We start from the raw sequence: 19,778 nt of genomic DNA, 5'->3' as shown, positions 1-19,778 counted from the left end.
AATGCAGACAAGTGTGAGGTATTGCACTTTGGAAGGACAAACCAAGGTAGAACATACAAGGTAAATGGTAGGACATTGAAGAATGCAGTAGAACAGAGGGATCTGGGAATACAGATATATAATTCCCTAACAGTGGCGTCACAGGTAGATAGGGTCATAAAGAATGCTTTTGGTACATTGGCCTTTATAAATCAAAGTATTGAGTATAAGAGTTGGAATGTTATGGTGAGGTTGTATAAGACATTGGTGAGGCTGAATTTAGAGTATTGTGTGCAGTTTTGGTCACCTAATTACAGGAAGGATATTAATAAGGTTGAAAGAGTGCAGAGAAGGTTTACAAGGATGTTGCCGGGACTTGAGAAATGGAGTTACAGATAAAGGTTGAATAGGTTAGGACTTTATTCCCTGGAGCGTAGAAGAATGAGGGGAGAAGTGTATAAAATTATGATGGGTATAGATAGAGTGAATGCAAGCAGGCTTTTCCCACTGAGGCTAGGGGAGAAAAAAAACTCGAGGACATGGGTTAAGGGTGAAGGGGAAAAAGTTTAAAGGGAATATTAGGGGGGGCTTCTTCACACAGAGAGTGGTGGGAGTGTGGAATGAGCTGCCAGATGAAGTGGTGAATGCGGGCTCACTTTTAACATTTAAGAAAAACTTGGACAGGTACATGGATGAGAGGGGTGCGGAGGGATATGGTCCAGGTGCAGGTCAGTGGGACTAGGCAGAAAAATGGTTCGGCACAGCCAAGAAGGACCAAAAGGCCTGTTTCTGTGCTGTAATGTTCTATGGCTCTATGTTATCCTGTTTAGAGTAATCCTTGTTAATTCTTGAATGTATTTCCTATCATTTCATCTCTTAATTGATCCTGTTATGTGATTTATCACATTGATATAAGCAATCCTGTATGTGAGCATGGTAGTGAATTTTCACTTGTTACCCTGGTGAATCCAGGAACATCCATTTATTGGAGCTGTGCAACCTTTATCCGTCTTCTTTTCTTATAACCTGGCAAATATAGTGGTGAACATTTTCACCTGATATCCTTTATTACAATAATGGTTAAGATGGGTAGCGCCACTTCAGGGAGGTGGGAAAGTGGTTTAAAATGTGAGTAGTGGATATGGCCTAAGAGTCCTCTCAGCAGGTGAGGAAAACCCCGCTAGAAGTTATGGGTTCACATATTTTTTGTATTTCAGTTGTTTTGCGATTATAGAATATCTCTGATGGTGTTGGAGTGGGAGAATTATGTGGTTGGCTAATTCTTGGATACATAGCTTGTTAAACTGGTCTTCTATTTTGACTTAGCTGGGAGGATAGTGACAGTGGTTACTTGATTATTTGGCTCATGGAATGTGGGCATATTATCCTGTTGTTAGGCTTTTCTCTGATGAGGGGAAATGGGTTGAATCCTGTTAATAGTGGACCCTAAATGGCACCTCTAGGGTGCCTTGAGGCAAGTAGTTTGTTTTGTTCAACGTATAAGAGTGGTGTATCTTTGGATTGTTGCTCTTAAACTGGTATGTCATTGAGCAGGTTAGGGTTTGTAGTAGTTGTGTTTATCTGGTTCAGGTGGAAGGTGTGTTAGGCAGGGGAGTAGGTTGCCCTCCCCCGAGATGTCTCCTTTTGGGCTTCTGGACTGCTCTCCTTCTTGAGACTTGGTTCCTCTTCTCCTGAAGGGGCTTGACAGGATTAATTTGGAAAGGATGTTTCCTCTTGTGTGAGAATCTAGAATTATGGGTCACTGTTTCAAAATAAAGAATCACCCATTTAGGACAGGGAGGAGAATTTTTTTCTCTCAGAGCATCATGACTCTTTGAAACTTTCTTCTTCAAAAGGCAGTGGAAGACAGAGTCTTTGAATATTTTTAAGGCTGTGGCAGTTAGATTCTAGACAAGAAAGTGAAAGGTTATTTGAGAGAGGCAGGAGGGTGGAATTGAGATTACACTCAAATCAGTCAGACTCGAGGGGCCGAATGAGCTACCCCTGCTTCTAACCACTCAGACCTGCGCTGCCATTCAATGGTATTGTGGCTTTTCTGCAATCTAACATCATAGTTTGCTTTGGATCTGAAATGCTGAATGTGGAATACCCTTTGAAAACAGTATTTCAAACAAATCCTCATGTACGCTTGTATATCCACCTGTTGGAGAACTTGTAAGCTATTGGTTTATGGATCCTTTTTGTTGGTGTGCATGTGACATGACATTTTTTGGCATTGGATGTCACCTTCCATTGGTCCTGCCATTTTTACAATTCCAGAAGATCATCTAGCAGAGAATTGATATGATCTTGGATTTTCCCTGATGCATAGACCACATAGTTATGTCTGCAAATAGTCAGACCCTGTTTTTAATTTGTTGGGAAGGTCATTTATGAATTTCAAGAAGAATAAAGATCTCAAATAGTTTCCTTGGGCACTCCTGAGAGGACAGCTGTAATAGAGTATGATTCTCCATCACATACCACTCTGTGGCCCAATTTTACCATCAAGTTACGCCCGTTTTCTGGCACACAAACTTGGTAAAGTCGGGTGTGAGGCAAGTAGCGCAATCTGCGCCTGCCTCTGCGCCACTTCCCACTTTACCAAGGGCCAAAAATGGCCATGATCAGGACTGTGCCCTAAACGGGCGCGATGGCCATTTAAATGAATTTGCATACATTTAAATTGACTTAATGGGCTGCAAGCCCAAATTTACCAGCACTTCTCCCTATATCACCACGTTCACCAATCCGGAATTGGTGCGAAACAGACATGCTCCATATAAGTCCAATTTGGGCGCTCCATCAGTGAGGGTTAGTGAGGAGGTAAATGCGTAGCATCCAACGGCTCTCTGCTGCTTACGGGTGTCCTTTCGTTGCAGCCATTTTCTTTCTCGAGTCGGTGGGGGCTTTGCAAGTGTGTAGGGGAGTGGGGGACTGTTGCTCAGCTGGGTCTCCAATATCCGATTTGCAGCACGGACACAGGTCTCAGCACTGACCTCAGGTCTTGTGGATGCTGCTGGGTACTTGTGCACTCAGCCCTCTTCCAGCTGAAGGATATGAACAAAGCCCTTGCTAATTGCACTGCTGCAGCCTCTCAACTTTTCAACGAGCTGTGATTTTGGGGAGCATGTGGCTGGGAGAAATGGGGGGGCTGTGATTTTGGGGAGAATATGGCTGGGGGAATGTGGGGCCTGTGATTTTGGGGAGCATGTGGCTGGGGGAAATGGGGGGCCTGTGATTTTGGGGAGCATGTGGCTGGGGGAATGGGTGACCTGTGATTTTGGGGAGCATGTGGCTGGGGGAATGGGCAGTATGGACAGTGACTGTTGATGGGCTAGGGGCCAGCTACGTTCCTTAACCTCTACATGCGTTCCTCTCCACCTTCAACCCCCCATCCCTCCCCTTCACTGACGAGATGGCTTTTGCAATGCAACCGTTTGATCTTGCTGTTCTTTTAGTTGCCGCTGGGGCTGAGGAGGAGGAGCTGGAGGAAGAATTGTGGGCACAGTAGGCCCAGGCCTTACTATTTGCAGGAGTAGAGGGAGATGGCCACCAGAGGCAGGAGGTGGCTGCCATTCGCCCAGAGGGGGGGGGCAAAGGAGAAGGAAGGAGCAGAGATACCAGCAGTTCTGTGCACGAGTGTCATTTGAACAGATGTCGGACACTGTGCTGCCGATATCTCGGCCTCCAAAAGGAGACAGTGCAACACCTGTGCCACTTGTTGCAGGCACCTCGAGGCAGGGGGGAGGCACCCACTCTCGGTGGCTGTCAAATTGACAGGTGCTCTGAACTTTTATGCGACTGGCTCCTTCCAGACCCCGAGCGGAGATGTATGTGGGATTTCCCAGTCAGCTGTGCACACCTGTGTCAAGCAGGTCACGGAAACCCTGTATGCCCAGGTTGGGCAGTACATCAAATTTAACCTGGACCAGGCTCATCAGGAAGCCTGGTTGCAGGGTTCACGGCCATTGCGGGGATGCCTAATATACAGGGAGCCATTGACTGCACCCACGTTGTCCCCCTACAGGATCCACAAAGATTCATCAACCACTCCCTGAATGTCTTAATTGGTGTGTGACCAAACCATGTACATTATGCATGTCTGCACAAAGACACCCAGGCAGCATGCACGACAACTTCATTGTCAGGAGCTCTGACATCCCAGAGGCATTTGAGGAGGAGTCCACGCTGCAGAGATGGCTCGTGTGTGATATGGGTTACCCGCTTCGGACATGGCTGATGACGTCTGTGCGGAGGACTGTGACTGAGGTGGAGACCTGCAATAATGAGGCCCATGTAGCCACCCGCAAGATAATGGAAAGGTGCATTGGGCTCCTTAAAATGAGGTTCTGGTGCCTGGACCGCTCTGGCTGGGCCCTACAATACAGCTCTCTGATCTCTTCTCGCATCGTGGTAATGTGCTGTGCCTTGCACAACCTGGCTCAGCAGAGAGGTGACCTGTTGGAGGGGTGGGGTGGGGGTGGGGGGGAGACGTGGAGGCTGACCAGCTGGATGTCACTGGGGAGGAGGCTGATCAGCAGGAGGAGGAGGAGGAGGAAGAGGAAGAGCACGCCGAGGAACACCACCCAGATGCTGGAGGGCTGGCAGCTCGGATGAGGCAAGCGAGGGTGGCTAAGGAGGCCCTGATAACCAGGCGGTTCAGTCGCTAGGGGCTTGTGTCTGTGCGTTCCATTCCCCCCCCACAAAGTCCTTCTATCTCCTGCAACATTGTCACACCAGAGTGGTGGGCCTGAGTACGCTGTGTTAGTGAGTTTTTTGGCGGGCAGGTGGGTGATTACATCACAGGAACAGGCCTTTCGACCCTCCAAGCCTGCAGCGACCAGGCTGCCCATCTGAATTGTAACCCCCTACCCTTCTGGGGATCATATTCTTCTATTCCCATCCCATTCATGTAGCTGTAAAGACACCCCTTAGAGGTCACTATTGTATCTGCGTCCGCGACCTTCCCCGGCAGCAAGTTCCAGGCACCCACTACCCTCTCATGCAAATAAACATGCCTCATACATCTTCTTTAAACCTTGCCCCTTGCACCCGAAACTCATGCCCCTGAGTAGTTGCCTCAAATTGAGTAGAGGATTGACAGGTGCTCACTTCTTGACTGCAGCCCCACCATGCTGTCGCTGACAGATCACATCTCCCCTTCCCTAGACATCTCCAGCGCCCACTCTTCAAAGGATGTGAGGACCTGGAGGTCTGGCTCACAACCCTCTTTTTTTGCCCTCTCTCTGGTGTTATGGTCGGGCTTCTCCTGTGGAGATAGAATGAGCCTGCAGAGTATCAGGTGGTGGCCCTTAGAGGGCAAGTGCAGTGGTGCTCTTGGGAGAGATAGGAAGGAGACGCTTGAGGGTCAGGGGCTGGAAACATACAGGCTGCTGGGGATGGGAGGGTCTGGGGGAGATTTGGGGGAAGATACTAGATGGGGTTAAGCACTCACCCTTGCTGCCCGGATAAGGTCATTGACCTTCTTGTGGCACTGCTTCCTGGTTCGGGGGGCCAGTGCCATGGCACTGACCGAGGCGGCGACTGCCTCCCAGGCTGCATTACTATCAGCCCCCCTGGGTCTGCATCCTCCTGGGAGGAAGAGGGTGTCTTGCCTCGCCTCTGCCACTTCCAGCAGCCTCTCCAGGTTGCCCTCAGAAAATCGGGGGGGCTGGTCGTGCGCTCATTTTGTCCTGCACTGCCTGCCTGTCCATCCATGGGATTTTTATGGAGCTGCCCCTCATTAGAGCAGATCAGCTGCAGGCGGTTTGGCAGAGCATTCCAGCAAGTTACATGCAGTTTGCTTGTTAGCATTGAGCGGGAGGCAAATGAGCACTTGCAGGTGTGCTGATGTGGGGGGCGTGGTTGGATCAGTGCCTCAATGGTTGGGGACAGGGGAGAGAAACCAAGATGTCACACAGCCATCGGAGTCCAGAGGAGATGGACACATTGTGTAGGAGGGTCCAGGGTGGGGATGAGGGTGATCATTCTGCCTGATATCTGTAGGGTGGAGGGGGGAGGGTGGATCTCTCTGCCTGAGATCAGCGGGGGGGATGTGGGCTTCATTGCCATTCTGCCTAAGATCAATGGGGATGAAGGGGGTCTGCTGCCACTCTGCCTGAGATCAGTGGGGGGGGGGGGGAAGGGGGCTCTGCTGCCACTCTGCCTGATATCAGTGGGGGTGAAGGGGGTCCACTGCCACTCTGCCTGAGAGCAGTGGGGGGGGGGGACACTCCACTGCCACTCTACCTGAGATCGATGGGGGGAAGGGGCCGCAATCGGTCTTGGTGGCAGGGGGATGGAGGGATAAGGGGGTCAGTAATGTTGTGGGGGTGGGGCAATGTCTGTGGGGGCCAGGGGAGGCATTATCCGGCCTGGGAAGGATGTGGCAGGCGTGCAGCATTCTATCATTTTTTTTCTGCGCATGCACAGTTGGAGGCGCCGATCAGAGCTGCAGGATTTCGGGCATGTTAAGCCCCACCCACAGGCTTATGCAGCGCAATTCGGACTCACTGATATTTTTGCTTGCAGAGTGCGTATGAGACCCGCCTGAGAATGGGTCTAAAAGTCGGATCTCAAACACTCCCAATTTCAAGTCCGCCCAGCACTTCGAATCAAAATGGTAAAGTAGGGCCCTTTGTCTTCTGTTGGGAAGGAAATGGCAAATCCAATTCAATAACGTCTTCCTGATTCCATCATTTTGAAGTTTGGACAAGTGCTTTTAACAAGGAACTTTGGCAAAGGCTTTTGAGAAATATCGTATTGCCATGTGAGTAGTTTAAACCTTTTGGAGACTTGAATTTAGGTCATCGACAGTCTGCTAAAACTGTTTTCAGTAGATCTTTTCTCCCAGAAACCATGTTAATTGTCTACCAAGATATTGTGAGCTTCAAAGTGCTTCATGACATGAGAATGAACAATATGTTTGAGCAATTTGCAAATGACAGTGAGAAATACCGGTGTGTACATTTCTGGCTGACTTTTTTCACCTTTTTTGAATATGCCACAGATGTTACCTTATCTCCAGTGGTCTGGTAAGTAGCCAGTGTTAATTAACTCTTCGAACAAGATTCAATATTGGAGCTAGATCATCAGCTGCTAACTTCAAAATCCAGGAGTAAGAGATTTCTGGACTGGAGTTATGTTTGAATTCATTTTTTGCAATAAATTCAAACCACTCTTTTATTTACAACAAGGTTTAGTATGTCTGCTAAGTGGTCACAATATAAGCTGGGTTTGTAAATCTTCTCTGGTCAATACACTAGAAAGTTGATCACTTAGTTCTTCTGGTTCACCTATAGGATCACATATAACTCTATTGTCCATTTTTGATATCTGAAATGCCAGATTTTTTGATTTTCTTAATGAATGACCAGAATCTCTTAGGATTCTCTTTAATAGAGGTTGTAAGATACTTTTAAGCCCGTACTCTCTGTCTGCATGAATGGCAGTGCATGCCCAAAATTCCACGTTCCGATCTTATCAGTCCCTCGCCGGTGGAGTGGTGTGAAACACACTGCGGGACCACAGAAAGCTCATTAACATGTTATTAGCGAGCACTCTCTCCGGCACTTCCCCCATCACTGAATATTCTGTGGTTACCAGTGTGATGACACACTGGTGCCATTTACAATAGGTTCACCTAGACACAGACCTGTCATTCGGGGGCATTTTCCTGGGGTCGTAAAGGTAAGTATAATCCCCGGGGGAGAGGGACATGACAGGCACTGACATGGCAATGCTCCCTAGCACTGCCCCTTGGCACAGGTTGGCACCATGCCAACCTGGCTGCACCATCCTGGCAGTGCCAAGGGACAGGCCCCATTGGAAACCTCATGGTGGCGGGGGGGGAGGTGGGATTCATTTAGATCATTTAGAGGACAGGAGCGGATGAAGGAGCAGAAGAGTGCCATCTCTGATTGAGGGTGGGGAGGGTGCCCCTGAGACATCCATGGTGGGTTGGGGGATTTGTGCAGGTTATGATTAGGGCACCCTTTAAAGATGGCACCCTGATCTCTGAGCAGCAGGGTTTGCTGCCGTGCTGAAACCACCCCCTCTCGTGCTGTATGATGGCTTGAAACACACCCCCTTGATTTTTTTTGGCAGTCATGCGATCTGAGGAGAAAATTGACCGGTTTCTCTGGAGAGAAACACTCTGGTTTTCTCGCCGGAAACAACACTCAGCCATTTTTTGGTAAGATTTCGCCCTTAATCTTTCATTTTTTTATTGAGAACTTTCTTTATTTTCCTCTGGCATGTTTTGAATTCCTTTCAATCTTTCTCGTTCCCAGGCTTCTTAGCCTTGTTGTAAATACACTTTATTTCTGCACAGCCTATGGGGTTTTCTACAGAGTAAGAAGTCTAACAACATCAGGTTAAAGTCCAACAGGTTTATTTGGTAGCAAAAGCCACTAGCTTTCGGAACAGGCTGTTCCTTTGTCAGGTGGGTGGGAGTTCTGATCACAAACAGGGCACAAAGACACAAACTCAATTTACATGAATAATGATTGGAATGTGAGTCTTTACAACTAATCACGTCTTAAGGTACAAACAATGTGAGTGGGGGGAGCATTAAGCACAGGTTAAAGAGATGTGTATTGTCTCCAGACAGGACAGCTAGTGAGATTTTGCACATCCAGGCAAGTTGTGGGGGGTTACAGATAGTGTGACATGAACCCAATATCCCGGTTGAGGCCGTCCTCATGTATGCGGAACCTGGCTATCAGTCTCTGCTCAGCGACTCTGCGCTGTCGTGTGTCGTGAAGGCCGCCTTGGAGAGCGCTTACCCAGAGATCAGAGGCTGAATGCCCGTGACCGCTGAAGTGCTCCCCAACAGGAAGAGAACAGTCTTGCCTGGTGATTGTCGAGCGGTGTTCATTCATCCATTGTCATAGCGTCTGCATGGTTTCCCCAATGTACCATGCCTCGGGACATCCTTTCCTACAGCGTAACAGGTAGGCAATGTTGGCCGAGTTGCAAGAGTATGTACCGTGTACCTGGTGGATGGTGTTCTCGCGTGAGATGATGGCATCTGTGTTGATGATCCGGCACGTCTTGCAGAGGTTGCTACAAAACCATGGGACGTTTCTTAATTAGTGGAGTGACTTGTGCAATTTTCCAAACTGAAGTGTTTGAACCAAGAGAGGTTTGGAAGATTATATTGCAATGTTCTCACCCTGGGAAGACAACCATTGGAACTTGGGGATTTGCCATTCTTTAATTTTCTTCGTTACTGTAATTTTGCTTATGTTAGTTTTGGTGACATTCTATCTCCGATTCAGTATTAGTTTCATTATCATTTCCTATTCTTGACCTCTTCCTCTATCGTAAATGATAACAGAAAATAACTATGTAACATGTCTCCCATTTTCTTTTATTCACTGACGATACCATTGTCAGATTTCAAACCCAATTGAACAGATTCAGGCATGACTTACAGGAAAGGTGCGCCCAAATGTGGGAGATGCCAACTTTTTTGAGAAAGCTTGGAGAAGGAGGTTGGAAGTGTGATAGTTTGCAAAGACTCAAAGATTCAGAATCCTTTTTGCGGAGAGGTGAAATGGTGGTGGTATGAAAGGGAGGGGGCAGAACTTAGGGAGAGGGAACAATTTACATTCTCAGATATAATGACGGGGATAGGTGGGAAGTTGAATGACCAACAATTTACAAGGTGGCGCAGTGGCACAGTGGTTAGCACTGTTGCCTCACAGCACAGGGACCTGGGTTCAATTCCTGGCCTTGGGTCGCTGTCTGCACATTCTCCCATGTCTGCGTGGATTTCCTCCGGGTGTTCCGGTTTCCTCCCACAGCCCGAAAGACGTGCTGGTTAGGTGCATTGGCCATGCTAAATTCTCCCTCAGTGTCCCTGAACAGGCACCGGAGTGTGGCAACTAGGGGATTTTCACAGTAACTTCATTGCAGTGCTAGTGTAAGTTTACTTGTGACACTAATAAACTTCAAACTTAGTAGGAATTGGGTCAAGGGAGCAAGTTATGTCTCTAATGGAACTGGTGAGCTTGAGCGGAATGGGTGGAAACAGGAAAGAAACCAGAGAAAGATATTGCTGTTGACTAGCCTCTGTTTCCTAATAACTGTAATTGTGCTATGCCTGACAAATTTATTTTCATATTTCCTTTTCGCTGCTCTTATTCTGTTCTGTCACCCTTCGTAGCTTTCAACAAATTCAGTAGCTTTAAAAAAAATCGTATGTTCTTATAATTTCATTTTGTCTCATATCTTTAGCTGTCCATGGCTATCAAAAACAACCGCTCACAACTGTTTGCTTTCTGTCCCTTAAACAATTGTGCATTCACAGTGCCACTGTCTCATTAACCCCATGGACTTCATTTTTTTAAAAACAAGTGTGATACTTTGTTAAACCCCCCCCCTTTAAAGTCCACAAGCACAACAGATTGTCTTCATCAATTCTCTGTTACTTCAGCAAATAACTCATACAAGTTAGTTAAACACGATCTGTCTTCAACAAATTCATGCTCTCATTTATTATTCTAAATGTCATGTAAATTTGTCCCATATTGTCTCTCGAAGTTACACCACCATTGACACGAAACTGACTGGTTCATAGTTGCCCTGTTTATCCCTCTTTTTTTGCAGCACTGTCAAATGAATGTCACGGTCTGGCAGCATTGATCTTAAAATGAAAGAGATGCTAAGGTCAATTACAGGTTAAAGCGAATACTGCAGGGGTAAGTTATCTAAATTTAGAAAACACTAGGAATACTCAGCAGGTCAGGCAGCAACTGTGAAGAAAGAAAGAGTTGAGCTTTCAGGTTGATGACCTTTAATCAGAACTGAGAAAGTTTTATATAACAACAAAGTGTGTGATAGGGTGGAGCACCAGTGATGAAATGAAAAAGTGATGACACAGTGCTTGAAAGTTTCCAGCTCCAGTTCACAAACCATTTAATGCTTCTGAATTCATATCCTCAGGGTGCTAATTTTCACCTCATCTTTACGGAAAACCATAAAACTCAGTGTGTGACAATGAAACGATGCTATTCCGAGATTTGGCAGGCAGGGTTGAATCCTGTTCACCATTCAGAGTCACGACTTAGTTTGCTGTGAAATTTATGTCAATTTATTCGCAGAACCTGAACAGCCTGACAGCGCAGGAAGAGTAATTGAAGCAGCAGCTACAGATAGTTGGGCTGAGGAAGTTCTATAACTGAGTTGCAATAATTAACCTCTGATAATGTTCCGGTTTCAGATATGACACAGTCACTGCAGGATCAGCAACCTCCCTTTGCCCTGTTAGCCTCACTTTGTTTTCCCCTCCTCGATTCTGTATCATGATAGGGAAAAGCCTCTTCCTTTTGCACTCAGGTTATTGTGTACGTGACTGGGACAAGTTCTGGTGCAAGAGGGGAGAGGTGGCAGAACCAAGAAGCCGGTGGGGTGAGCAAGCAGCCACTTGGGGAGCGGGTGGAGGCCCCTCCCCCCGGGTGGCAGTACTCTTAATGTGTAGTCATTCTAATGATGAAAGGCGAGGGGAAATTGCAGTGGAGAGCCCATGACTCACTTCCTAGTGCCACTCCACAAGTCCTGCCCTCCCCTCCCAGGCAGACAACGTGCATGTGTGAACGTCCCCGGAGCGGCCAAGGCACAGCCTCTCCATCACGTCCGCTTTCTGGGGTGGCACCAAAGGGTGGAGGGGGGGGGGGGGGGGGGTTGCGCTGAATAAAACACAACCAAAAATAAAGAGAAAACCTGTATCTTGTCCAGTAGCCGAGAACGAGGAGGAAGATAAAACCATCCTGATGGGGGTGTGTAGTCGTAACGTCCAGGTTCTGTGAGCTGTCACTTTAAAACAAAACACAAGTAAACAACTCTGGATGGCAGGCGCGCGCCACATGCCACGGAATTTTAAAAAAGCAACGGGCGGATCTCGCGCACCCAGAGCAGGGGCGGGCGGGGAGGAGCAGGGGTGAGGGCGGGGCGGAGCAGGGGTGAGGGCGGGGCAGGGGAGGGTGAGGGCGGGGCAGGGGAGGGTGAGGGAGGGGCAGGGGGAATGGGGGGCGAGTGGGGGCGGGGCGGGGGGCGAGTGGGGGCGGGGCGGGGGGCGAGTGGGGGCGGGGCGGGGGCGAGTGGGGGCGGGGCGGGGGGCGAGTGGGGGCGGGGCGGGGGGCGAGTGGGGGCGGGGCGGGGGGCGAGTGGGGGCGGGGCGGGGCGGGGGGCGGGGCGGGGGGCGAGTCGGGGCGGGGGGCGAGGCAGCGCCGGTAATGCGGACGCGCGAGAGAGGAGAGTGACGGAAGGAGGCGGTGAGAGAGACACAGGCAAACAAGAGCGAGTGGGGGAGGGAGAGGCCGGGATACGGCGCCTGCAGCCGCGCTCACCCACATCAATGATTGCTTCCCAGAGCCTGGCTCGGTGAAGAGAAAGACAAAAATCATCAAGAAAGCAGGAAACTTTGACCATCCTGTCGTCGGGGGCGGGGAGGGGATAGCATCATGCGGCTGTTCGGCTTTCTGATGAAGAACCCCATCCCCAAACAGGTCGAATATTACTCTCGGTTCTCGCCGTCGCCTCTCTCGATCAAGCAATTCCTGGATTTCGGTGAGTTGGGAAGCGGACGTGTCGGGCGAGTGTGTCTAGCGAGAGGTTTGTTTAGGTGCTGGTGATGCGGCGGATGCACCGAGTGAGATGTTTATTGTCTAGAGGCTGCCCTTCTGTTTTTAATCTTGTCTTGGCTACAGCTGCTTCCCCCCCCCCCTCCTCAGCCACTTGACTGGATTCAAAGTTAGCAACCCAAGCAGCCGACAAGTGATGTGTTCAGAGGAGCTGTTGGTGGAACAGGGGAAATAAATGTGTCCCGAAAGCTTGTGAGGGCGACAAAGTTTCCCCTGCACGACCACAAGGGAAATGTTTTTTTTTATGGAGTTAACATTTAAAAACATCCTTCATTAGTACCACAGGATTAGTTCACAAGATCATAGAATCCCTACAGTGCAGAAGGAGGTCATTTGGCCCATCGAGTCTGCACTGAGAACAATCCCACCCAGGCCCTATCCCCATGCATTTGCCCTGCTAATCCCCCTGACACTAAGGGACAGTTTAGCATGGCCAGTCCACCCAACCCGAACATCTTTAGACTGGTCTCTTCCATCCTTGGGACCTAGATATCGTCACAAGTATCATATGAAACTAATTAACTATATTAATGGAACATTTGGAATGGGGGAATATAAACTAGTTTCATTATAATTGAGCTCAGTATGTGTTGCAAACCAAACTTTGTGCTCAGGCACTTTTCAGATGTGCACGCCAGGGATTTATGATGCTAGGATCAGTTGATACAGCAGCATTTGGATAGATAGTAAAATGATTTATGGATGCTAAAACTGCTCGAGTAACTTTATCAATATCCTCTTAATCCTGCATTGTATTGTAGTTTGCAAAATGTGTTCTTTTTAGAATATCTGTAGAAAGTGAACTTTGAGCTGGTGTTTAAAGTACTTGTAAGAAATCCTGGCTAAGTAACAAATTAAAGGAGGGTAACGAAGGGATTTACTAGAGCAGTTCTGATGATGAGGGATTACAATTGTGTGGATTGACAGCAGATGCTGAATTTATTCTCCTTTGAATGGGAAAGGGTGAGATTTAATTTGAGATATGTAACATGATGGGCCAAATGTGAGAGTGGGTATAGATGGGTCTTTTTCTAAATGGAGGTCGGTCACCAGTGGTGTGCCCCAGGGATCTGGTCTGGGACCCTTGCTGTTTGTCATTTTCATAAATGACCTGGGTGAGGAAGCGGAGGGATGGGTTGGTAAGTTTGCCAACGACACGAAGGTTGGTGGGGTTGTGGATAGTCTGGAGGGATGTCAGAAGTTACAGAGGGACATAGATAGGATGCAAGACTGGGCGGAGAAGTGGCAGATGGACTTCAACCCAGATAAATGCGTCGTGGTCCATTTTGGTAGGTCAAATGGGATGAAGGAGTACAATATAAAGGGAAAGACTCTTAGTACTGTAGAGGATCAGAAGGACCTTGGGGTCCGGGTCCATAGGATTCTAAAATCGGCCCCGCAGGTGGAGGAGGTGGTTAAGAAGGCATATGGTGTGCTGGCCTTTATCAATCGAGGGATTGAGTTTAGGAGTCTGGGGATAATGGTGCAGCTATATAAGACCCTTGTCAGACCCCACTTGGAGTACTGTGCTCAGTTCTGGTCGCCTCACTATAGGAAGGATGTGGAAAAGATTGAAAGGGTGCAGAGGAGATTTACAAGGATGTTGCCTGGATTGAGTGGCATGCTTTATGAGGATAGGCTGAGGGAGCTCGGTCTTTTCTCCTTGGAGAGACGAAGGATGAGAGGAGACCTAATAGAGGTGTATAAGATGTTGAGAGGCATCGATCGGGTGGACTCTCAGAGGCTTTTTCGTAGGGTGGAAATGTCTGCTATGAGAGGACACAGGTTTAAGGTGCTGCGGGGTAGATACAGGGGAGATGTTAGGGGTAAGTTTTTCACACAGAGGGTGGTGGGCGAGTGGAATCGGCTGCCATCAGTGGTGGTGGAGGCGAACTCAATAGGGTCTTTTAAGAGACTCCTGGATGAGTACATGGAGCTTAATAGGATGGAGGGTTATAGGTAGGTCTAGAAGGTAGGGATGTGTTCGGCACAACTTGTGGGCCGAAGGGCCTGTTTGTGCTGTAGTTTTTCTATGTTTCTATGTCTAAATAGCCTACTCCTGCATTGTAACAATTCTGTGATTCTGTTTACTTTGTAGTTTTGAAGAAGGGTCACAGACCTGAAATGTTAACTGCCCCTCTCTCTCTCATTAGATGGTGCCAGGCATGCTGAGTATTTAATTTTATTTCAGATTTCCAACATCCGCAGTATTTTGCTGTGATGTTTCCTTTGAAAATATAATCGGGGGTGGGGGGTAGGGGGGCGGCGCCAGCTCCAACAATGAACATTAAGTTAGTGGATTCACATTAGTGGATTCAGCCCCGTAATGTGGGACAACAAATCGTTCTCAATTTTGCCATCCATCAGATTTGAATTTTATACCCTCTTTATAACTAGTCAGCTTCTATTTTGGCAGTAAATGGACTGAGGCAGATAGTGTTATGCCAGTTGAAGTAGAAGATTGTTTTGATGTCTAGGGCAGGAGTCCAGGGTAAATAGGCCTCAAAGGTTCCAAGCAATCTATTCAAACTGACTGACTGAGAGGAGGCTGAAATCGGATGCAAGGTGTTTGTAGACCAGGCCAAAGATTTTGGGTGGGATTTTCCATCCGTGCTTGTGCCAAGTTCAGAAAATCCTGCCCAAGGTCAACGGACCTTTGCACGATCCATTTCCCACCCGCTGAGATTCCTGTGGTGGGCAGGACGGAAAAATTCCACCTTATAACCTCATTTGGGGAAAGTTGCTGCCCATCCACAAATATAGCAATATGTTGCAATCTGACACTGTATTGTGGAGAAAGAGGAAGGTATCATGGATAGATCCTTAAGAGTCCAGAGATAATGGGTGGGATTCTCTCGTCTCCTCTGTCACGAGCGAGAATGGAAAATTTGGTGAAAACTCCCATTAACTTTCAGCAGCACTGGAAAATCCCAGCCGTGAATAAGGATGGATGATTTCAGCCAATGTGTGCGAGTAAAGAGAGAAACCATTGTTGTTGCTGTGGTAGAAATGGATAGATAACAGTCAGCTCAAATGAGGGCAGTATTCCTGAGTTGGACAATATGAAAAAAAAGGGGCATTGAAAGATAATAGTGTACTCGACCATGTTTTCTTTTTAATTCATTCGCGGGACATGGGCGTCATTGGCTGGCTTGCATTTATTGCCTATCCCTAGTTGCCCTTGAAACCGAATGGCTTGCTAGGCACTTTCAGAGGGCAGTTGAGAATCAGCCACATTCCTGTGGTTCTGGAGTCACATGTAGGTCAGACCAGGTAAGGAAGGCAGATTTCCTTCCCTAAAGGACATTAGTGAACCAGGTGGGTTTTTCTGACAATCGGCTCATGTGGAGCATAAACATGGCATAGAACTGTTGGGCTGAATGGCCGGTTTCTGTGCTATAGATTCTGCATAATTCCTAAAATAGTGTAATGTATACACAGTAAATAGGTTAGGACAAGTTGGTCTGTAAAGTATTATTGTATAAATATTTGAATTGCTCTTATTTTATTGTAAAGTATCTTCCACTGAGATATCCCGTGAACCAAAAAAGGGCAGAAAAGTCCAGGGAACACTTTTTCTTGTAGTGGTATTCTTTGAAAAAGATAAGAATAATGTTGACCACAATCCATTGTCACCATTCATGATGAAACATAAAATGGAACAGCAAGAGATGATAAGGCACCAAGATTCTAATGTACTTAGCGGACAAAACCAATTTCTGTTTTCATAACCCAAAATATGATGAGATGTTTCAGAGCCAAACATTAAATATGTATCTTTTTGGATTCCAGTATTCTTTTGCATCAAAAGCAATAATTTATGGGCAAGATATTTGTGGCATTATTTCCTGTATGGCAAATCATTTTTTCTTTATAAATAAATATTCTCTTCACCGTGCCCATCTCCTCTTGCACGCACACGCACATCGAGCTGTCAGGAAGTCTAGTGATCCAAATTGAGTTTGTTGCTCTTGCCTGATCCATTAATATGCCTATGGCGGTATTTTGGATTTGCAGGCCAATAGTCATAAATTCCCGACAGACCTGTAGATTGACATTTAACTTCATAATTGGTCAAAATTTTGGGAGATAAATTTCAAGTTGCTATGAACAAAGATAATTAAAGATGTATTCAATATGATTGTGCCTCCTCTATATTAAAATAGTTTTAATGGATGTGCTCTGATCACAAAAAATGTTCACGCCAAAACTCATATTTGTTCCTTCGTTGAATGAATGCAGGGTTCTTTGCAAATAGAATGCTGTAACATTGGAAGTGTATTAGTTCAACCTAAACATTGTTTCGTCCCAGGACCCTGACATACAATGCACCTGCAGTTCACTGTAAGATAGGTCCAAATATTGGTTATGCTGCAAATGAATGGAAAATTATAGTTGCTAACCTCTTTTTCCCATGAGATTTTGCAACGACTAGCAGTTTCCTTTTTAATGGAATATACATTTGCAATCTCTCCCTTTAAAAGCATTAATCCTGTGTGCCAAGTTCTCCTTCCGTCTCACGCACTTTTCATCTTTTAAAAACTACCCTAATCCTTTCTGGTGTTCCATTTCTTTACTGACTATGTTCCTTTCATCTTAAATCTTATCATATTATTGCCATTTCTTCCAAGGTGCTTGTCTAGTTTTAGTTGATTTGTCTGATAAATTCTTTACTCGTATTACTCATAATTGAGTCTAGCAATATTTTCATCAGTCCTGCATCCTTCCTCGGTAGTCCAATGGCATAAAACTTGAAGAAGTAGCACAGGTTTTAGGAATTAGATTCCCTTTTCAACACTTATTCCTTTTTTTGTCCCAGTCAGTAAGTGGATAATTAAAATCTCCCAGAATAATGCCTCTAACTCATGCCTCTAACCTGACAGCAAATCTCCACTCCATTTCCTTCCCATGATTTATTAAACACCTACTATCATTGCAAGCCTGTTTATCCCTTACTCTGTATCTTTTCATTACATGCATCAACAACATTATTCTTACCACAAAACAGAACAGAAGGAATTGCCATTCATATAGCACTATGTCATGTTCTTGGGACATTTCAAAAGTGCTACATTGCTAATCAATTGCATTTAACCTCCAGTCAGGGTTACATTGGTAAATGCTAAAAAAAATGTAAAAAACAATTGACACACAGCAATGCCCAATAAGCGGAAAGTGAGATGAGGGTTTGGAGGAGGTGGTATTGGGGGGGCTGTAATTGGCCCAAAGGAATGTAAATGGTGATGATAAAGGCTGAGGAAGGTGCTAAGAGGGTCCATTAAGAGATTTGAATGTATGAATGGCAGAACAAAGGTGCAGATTGTCCAAGGACAGCCCCCCACTCCCCCCACCCCCATAACATGAATCTTGTCTGATTTTCTTTGTCTTCAGCTCAGACAAAGAGACAACCTGATTTGAAATATTGGCTGTATTCTCTCTCCGCTGATGCTGTCAGACGTGCTGAGTTTTTGCATGAAAATATTCTGTTTTGCAGCATTTATTATAGCTGTCTCATACAGACTATACAAATTTGTAATCGACATAGTGATTGTATGTGATATTTTTTAATAAACCGGATTAGAAAAACCAATGCAAAACACTTGCTGCATATGGACTTAGTTTGTAATATATATTGTACCTCAGTTGCTGTAAACAAGCTTGCAGCAAAGCCTTGACCTTCAATACAGTATGATATTTATAGTGTGATCAGATTGCAAATGTCATGTTGCTCCTCAAGGAAGGGGTATTCTGGACTACTGTTGTGAACGAAGGGTGTAGCTACATTAATCGATTTAATCTAGGAAATATGCCGTAGATTTTGCTATCAAATCTACCTTGTTTATACGGTACCTGAGTGGGTTCCTGATGGCTGTGTTCACAAAACAATTATAAATAAAAGGGTTAAACTTTGCTTTTGTACGCTTCATAATTTCTGTTAAATTAATAATTCTTTCCTCTGTATGGAATTAGTTGGATTGACATGATACTAGAGTAGCCTTTTTGATTTTCAATGACACCCTTTAAAAATTTAAAACATGTCAAGTTTTCACTGGTGAGATTTCTGCTTCAGAGTTACAATAACATAAAATCAGAAAGTGATGAAAAACTCAGTAGTTCTGGCAGCACCGAGAAACAAAGAACTTTTGCTGAAGAAACATTGGACGGAATTTTCCCAAAAACGTTCTATGGCTGGAATCTTACCAACGTTCACGCTGGTGGGATTTTCCCATCCTGTCGCAGTGAATGGAGATTTGGCTGGCTGTCAAATTCTCCAACTTCGCTGCAGCAGGAGTGTGGCGTGCATGGCAGGCAAGATCACGCCTTAAGTGTCACAAAAGCCTGAAAGTGTTGCGGGTTCATGTTCAATAAGAAATAGTCTTTTCCCGTGAACTACCGTATGCAATTTTCCCACACTCTTAAGTGGTTGGGGAGGAGGAGGGGGGGGGGGGAAGTGGCAGGGGAAGGTGGGGGTGGCAGGGGTAGGGGGTTGTGTGCTGGATCGCAGCCTTAAGCCCGCCAGGGACGCCAGCTGCAGACTGTGCTAGGAATGCACCCTGAACTCCCATATACTGTATACCAGTGTACACAGTATATGGGAGATCTGTCAACATCCCCCTCACCACGAATATCAAACCCTGTCAGGCCCCACCCCCTTGGCACTACCTGGTGCCAGGCTGACACTGCCCAAGGGACACTGCCTTCCCGGAGCACCTCAATGGCCTCCGGTTCCACCGGGGAGCCATCACATTAGGTCCCCATTGGTGGGGGCCATTTGAGGACCTCCACTGTCAAGGTCGGAAAGCTAGGTAAGCCCGGACGATTACGTCCCGGGCTCACTAATGATATTAAAATTAGCTAATACATATTTAAATCTGTCTCCCGCTCTTCCCGAGAGCAAGGCTAATTACATAGTCAAAAATGACCTGGGAGGATCACGATTGGCTTACTGCCTGCCACTTTAATTTCCTGTCCCACTACGCTAATCAACCAGCAGGGTGGTAAGATCGTGCCCTTTAATCTTGTTTCTTTCTCTCCCCAGATGCTGCCAGACCTGATAAGTATTTCTGTCACTTTCTGTATTAATTTTAGATCCCCACATCCACACATTTTTCTTTTATATAATAACATCACATTGTTTCCAAATTTTTA

The 19,778-nt window shown here is 46.4% G+C and overlaps 1 protein-coding gene across 1 annotated transcript in view; it reads left to right on the top strand.

Annotated features, from left to right (window-relative positions):
* Window positions 1–12,171: 12,171 nt before the first annotated feature.
* Window positions 12,172–19,778, top strand: part of pdk3a (pyruvate dehydrogenase kinase, isozyme 3a) — a 65,845-nt gene continuing 58,238 nt past the window's right edge. Inside the window, exon 1 of the mRNA XM_078232533.1 lies at window positions 12,172–12,555. Within this exon, the coding sequence (XP_078088659.1) occupies window positions 12,450–12,555 (106 nt within the window). The 5' untranslated portion in view covers window positions 12,172–12,449. The remainder of the gene's footprint in view (window positions 12,556–19,778) is intronic.

The sequence above is a fragment of the Mustelus asterias genome, chromosome 17 (genome assembly GCF_964213995.1).
Source record: "Mustelus asterias chromosome 17, sMusAst1.hap1.1, whole genome shotgun sequence".
NCBI classification, from domain to species: Eukaryota; Metazoa; Chordata; class Chondrichthyes; order Carcharhiniformes; family Triakidae; genus Mustelus; species Mustelus asterias.
This window is presented reverse-complemented; position numbering and strand designations above follow the sequence as displayed.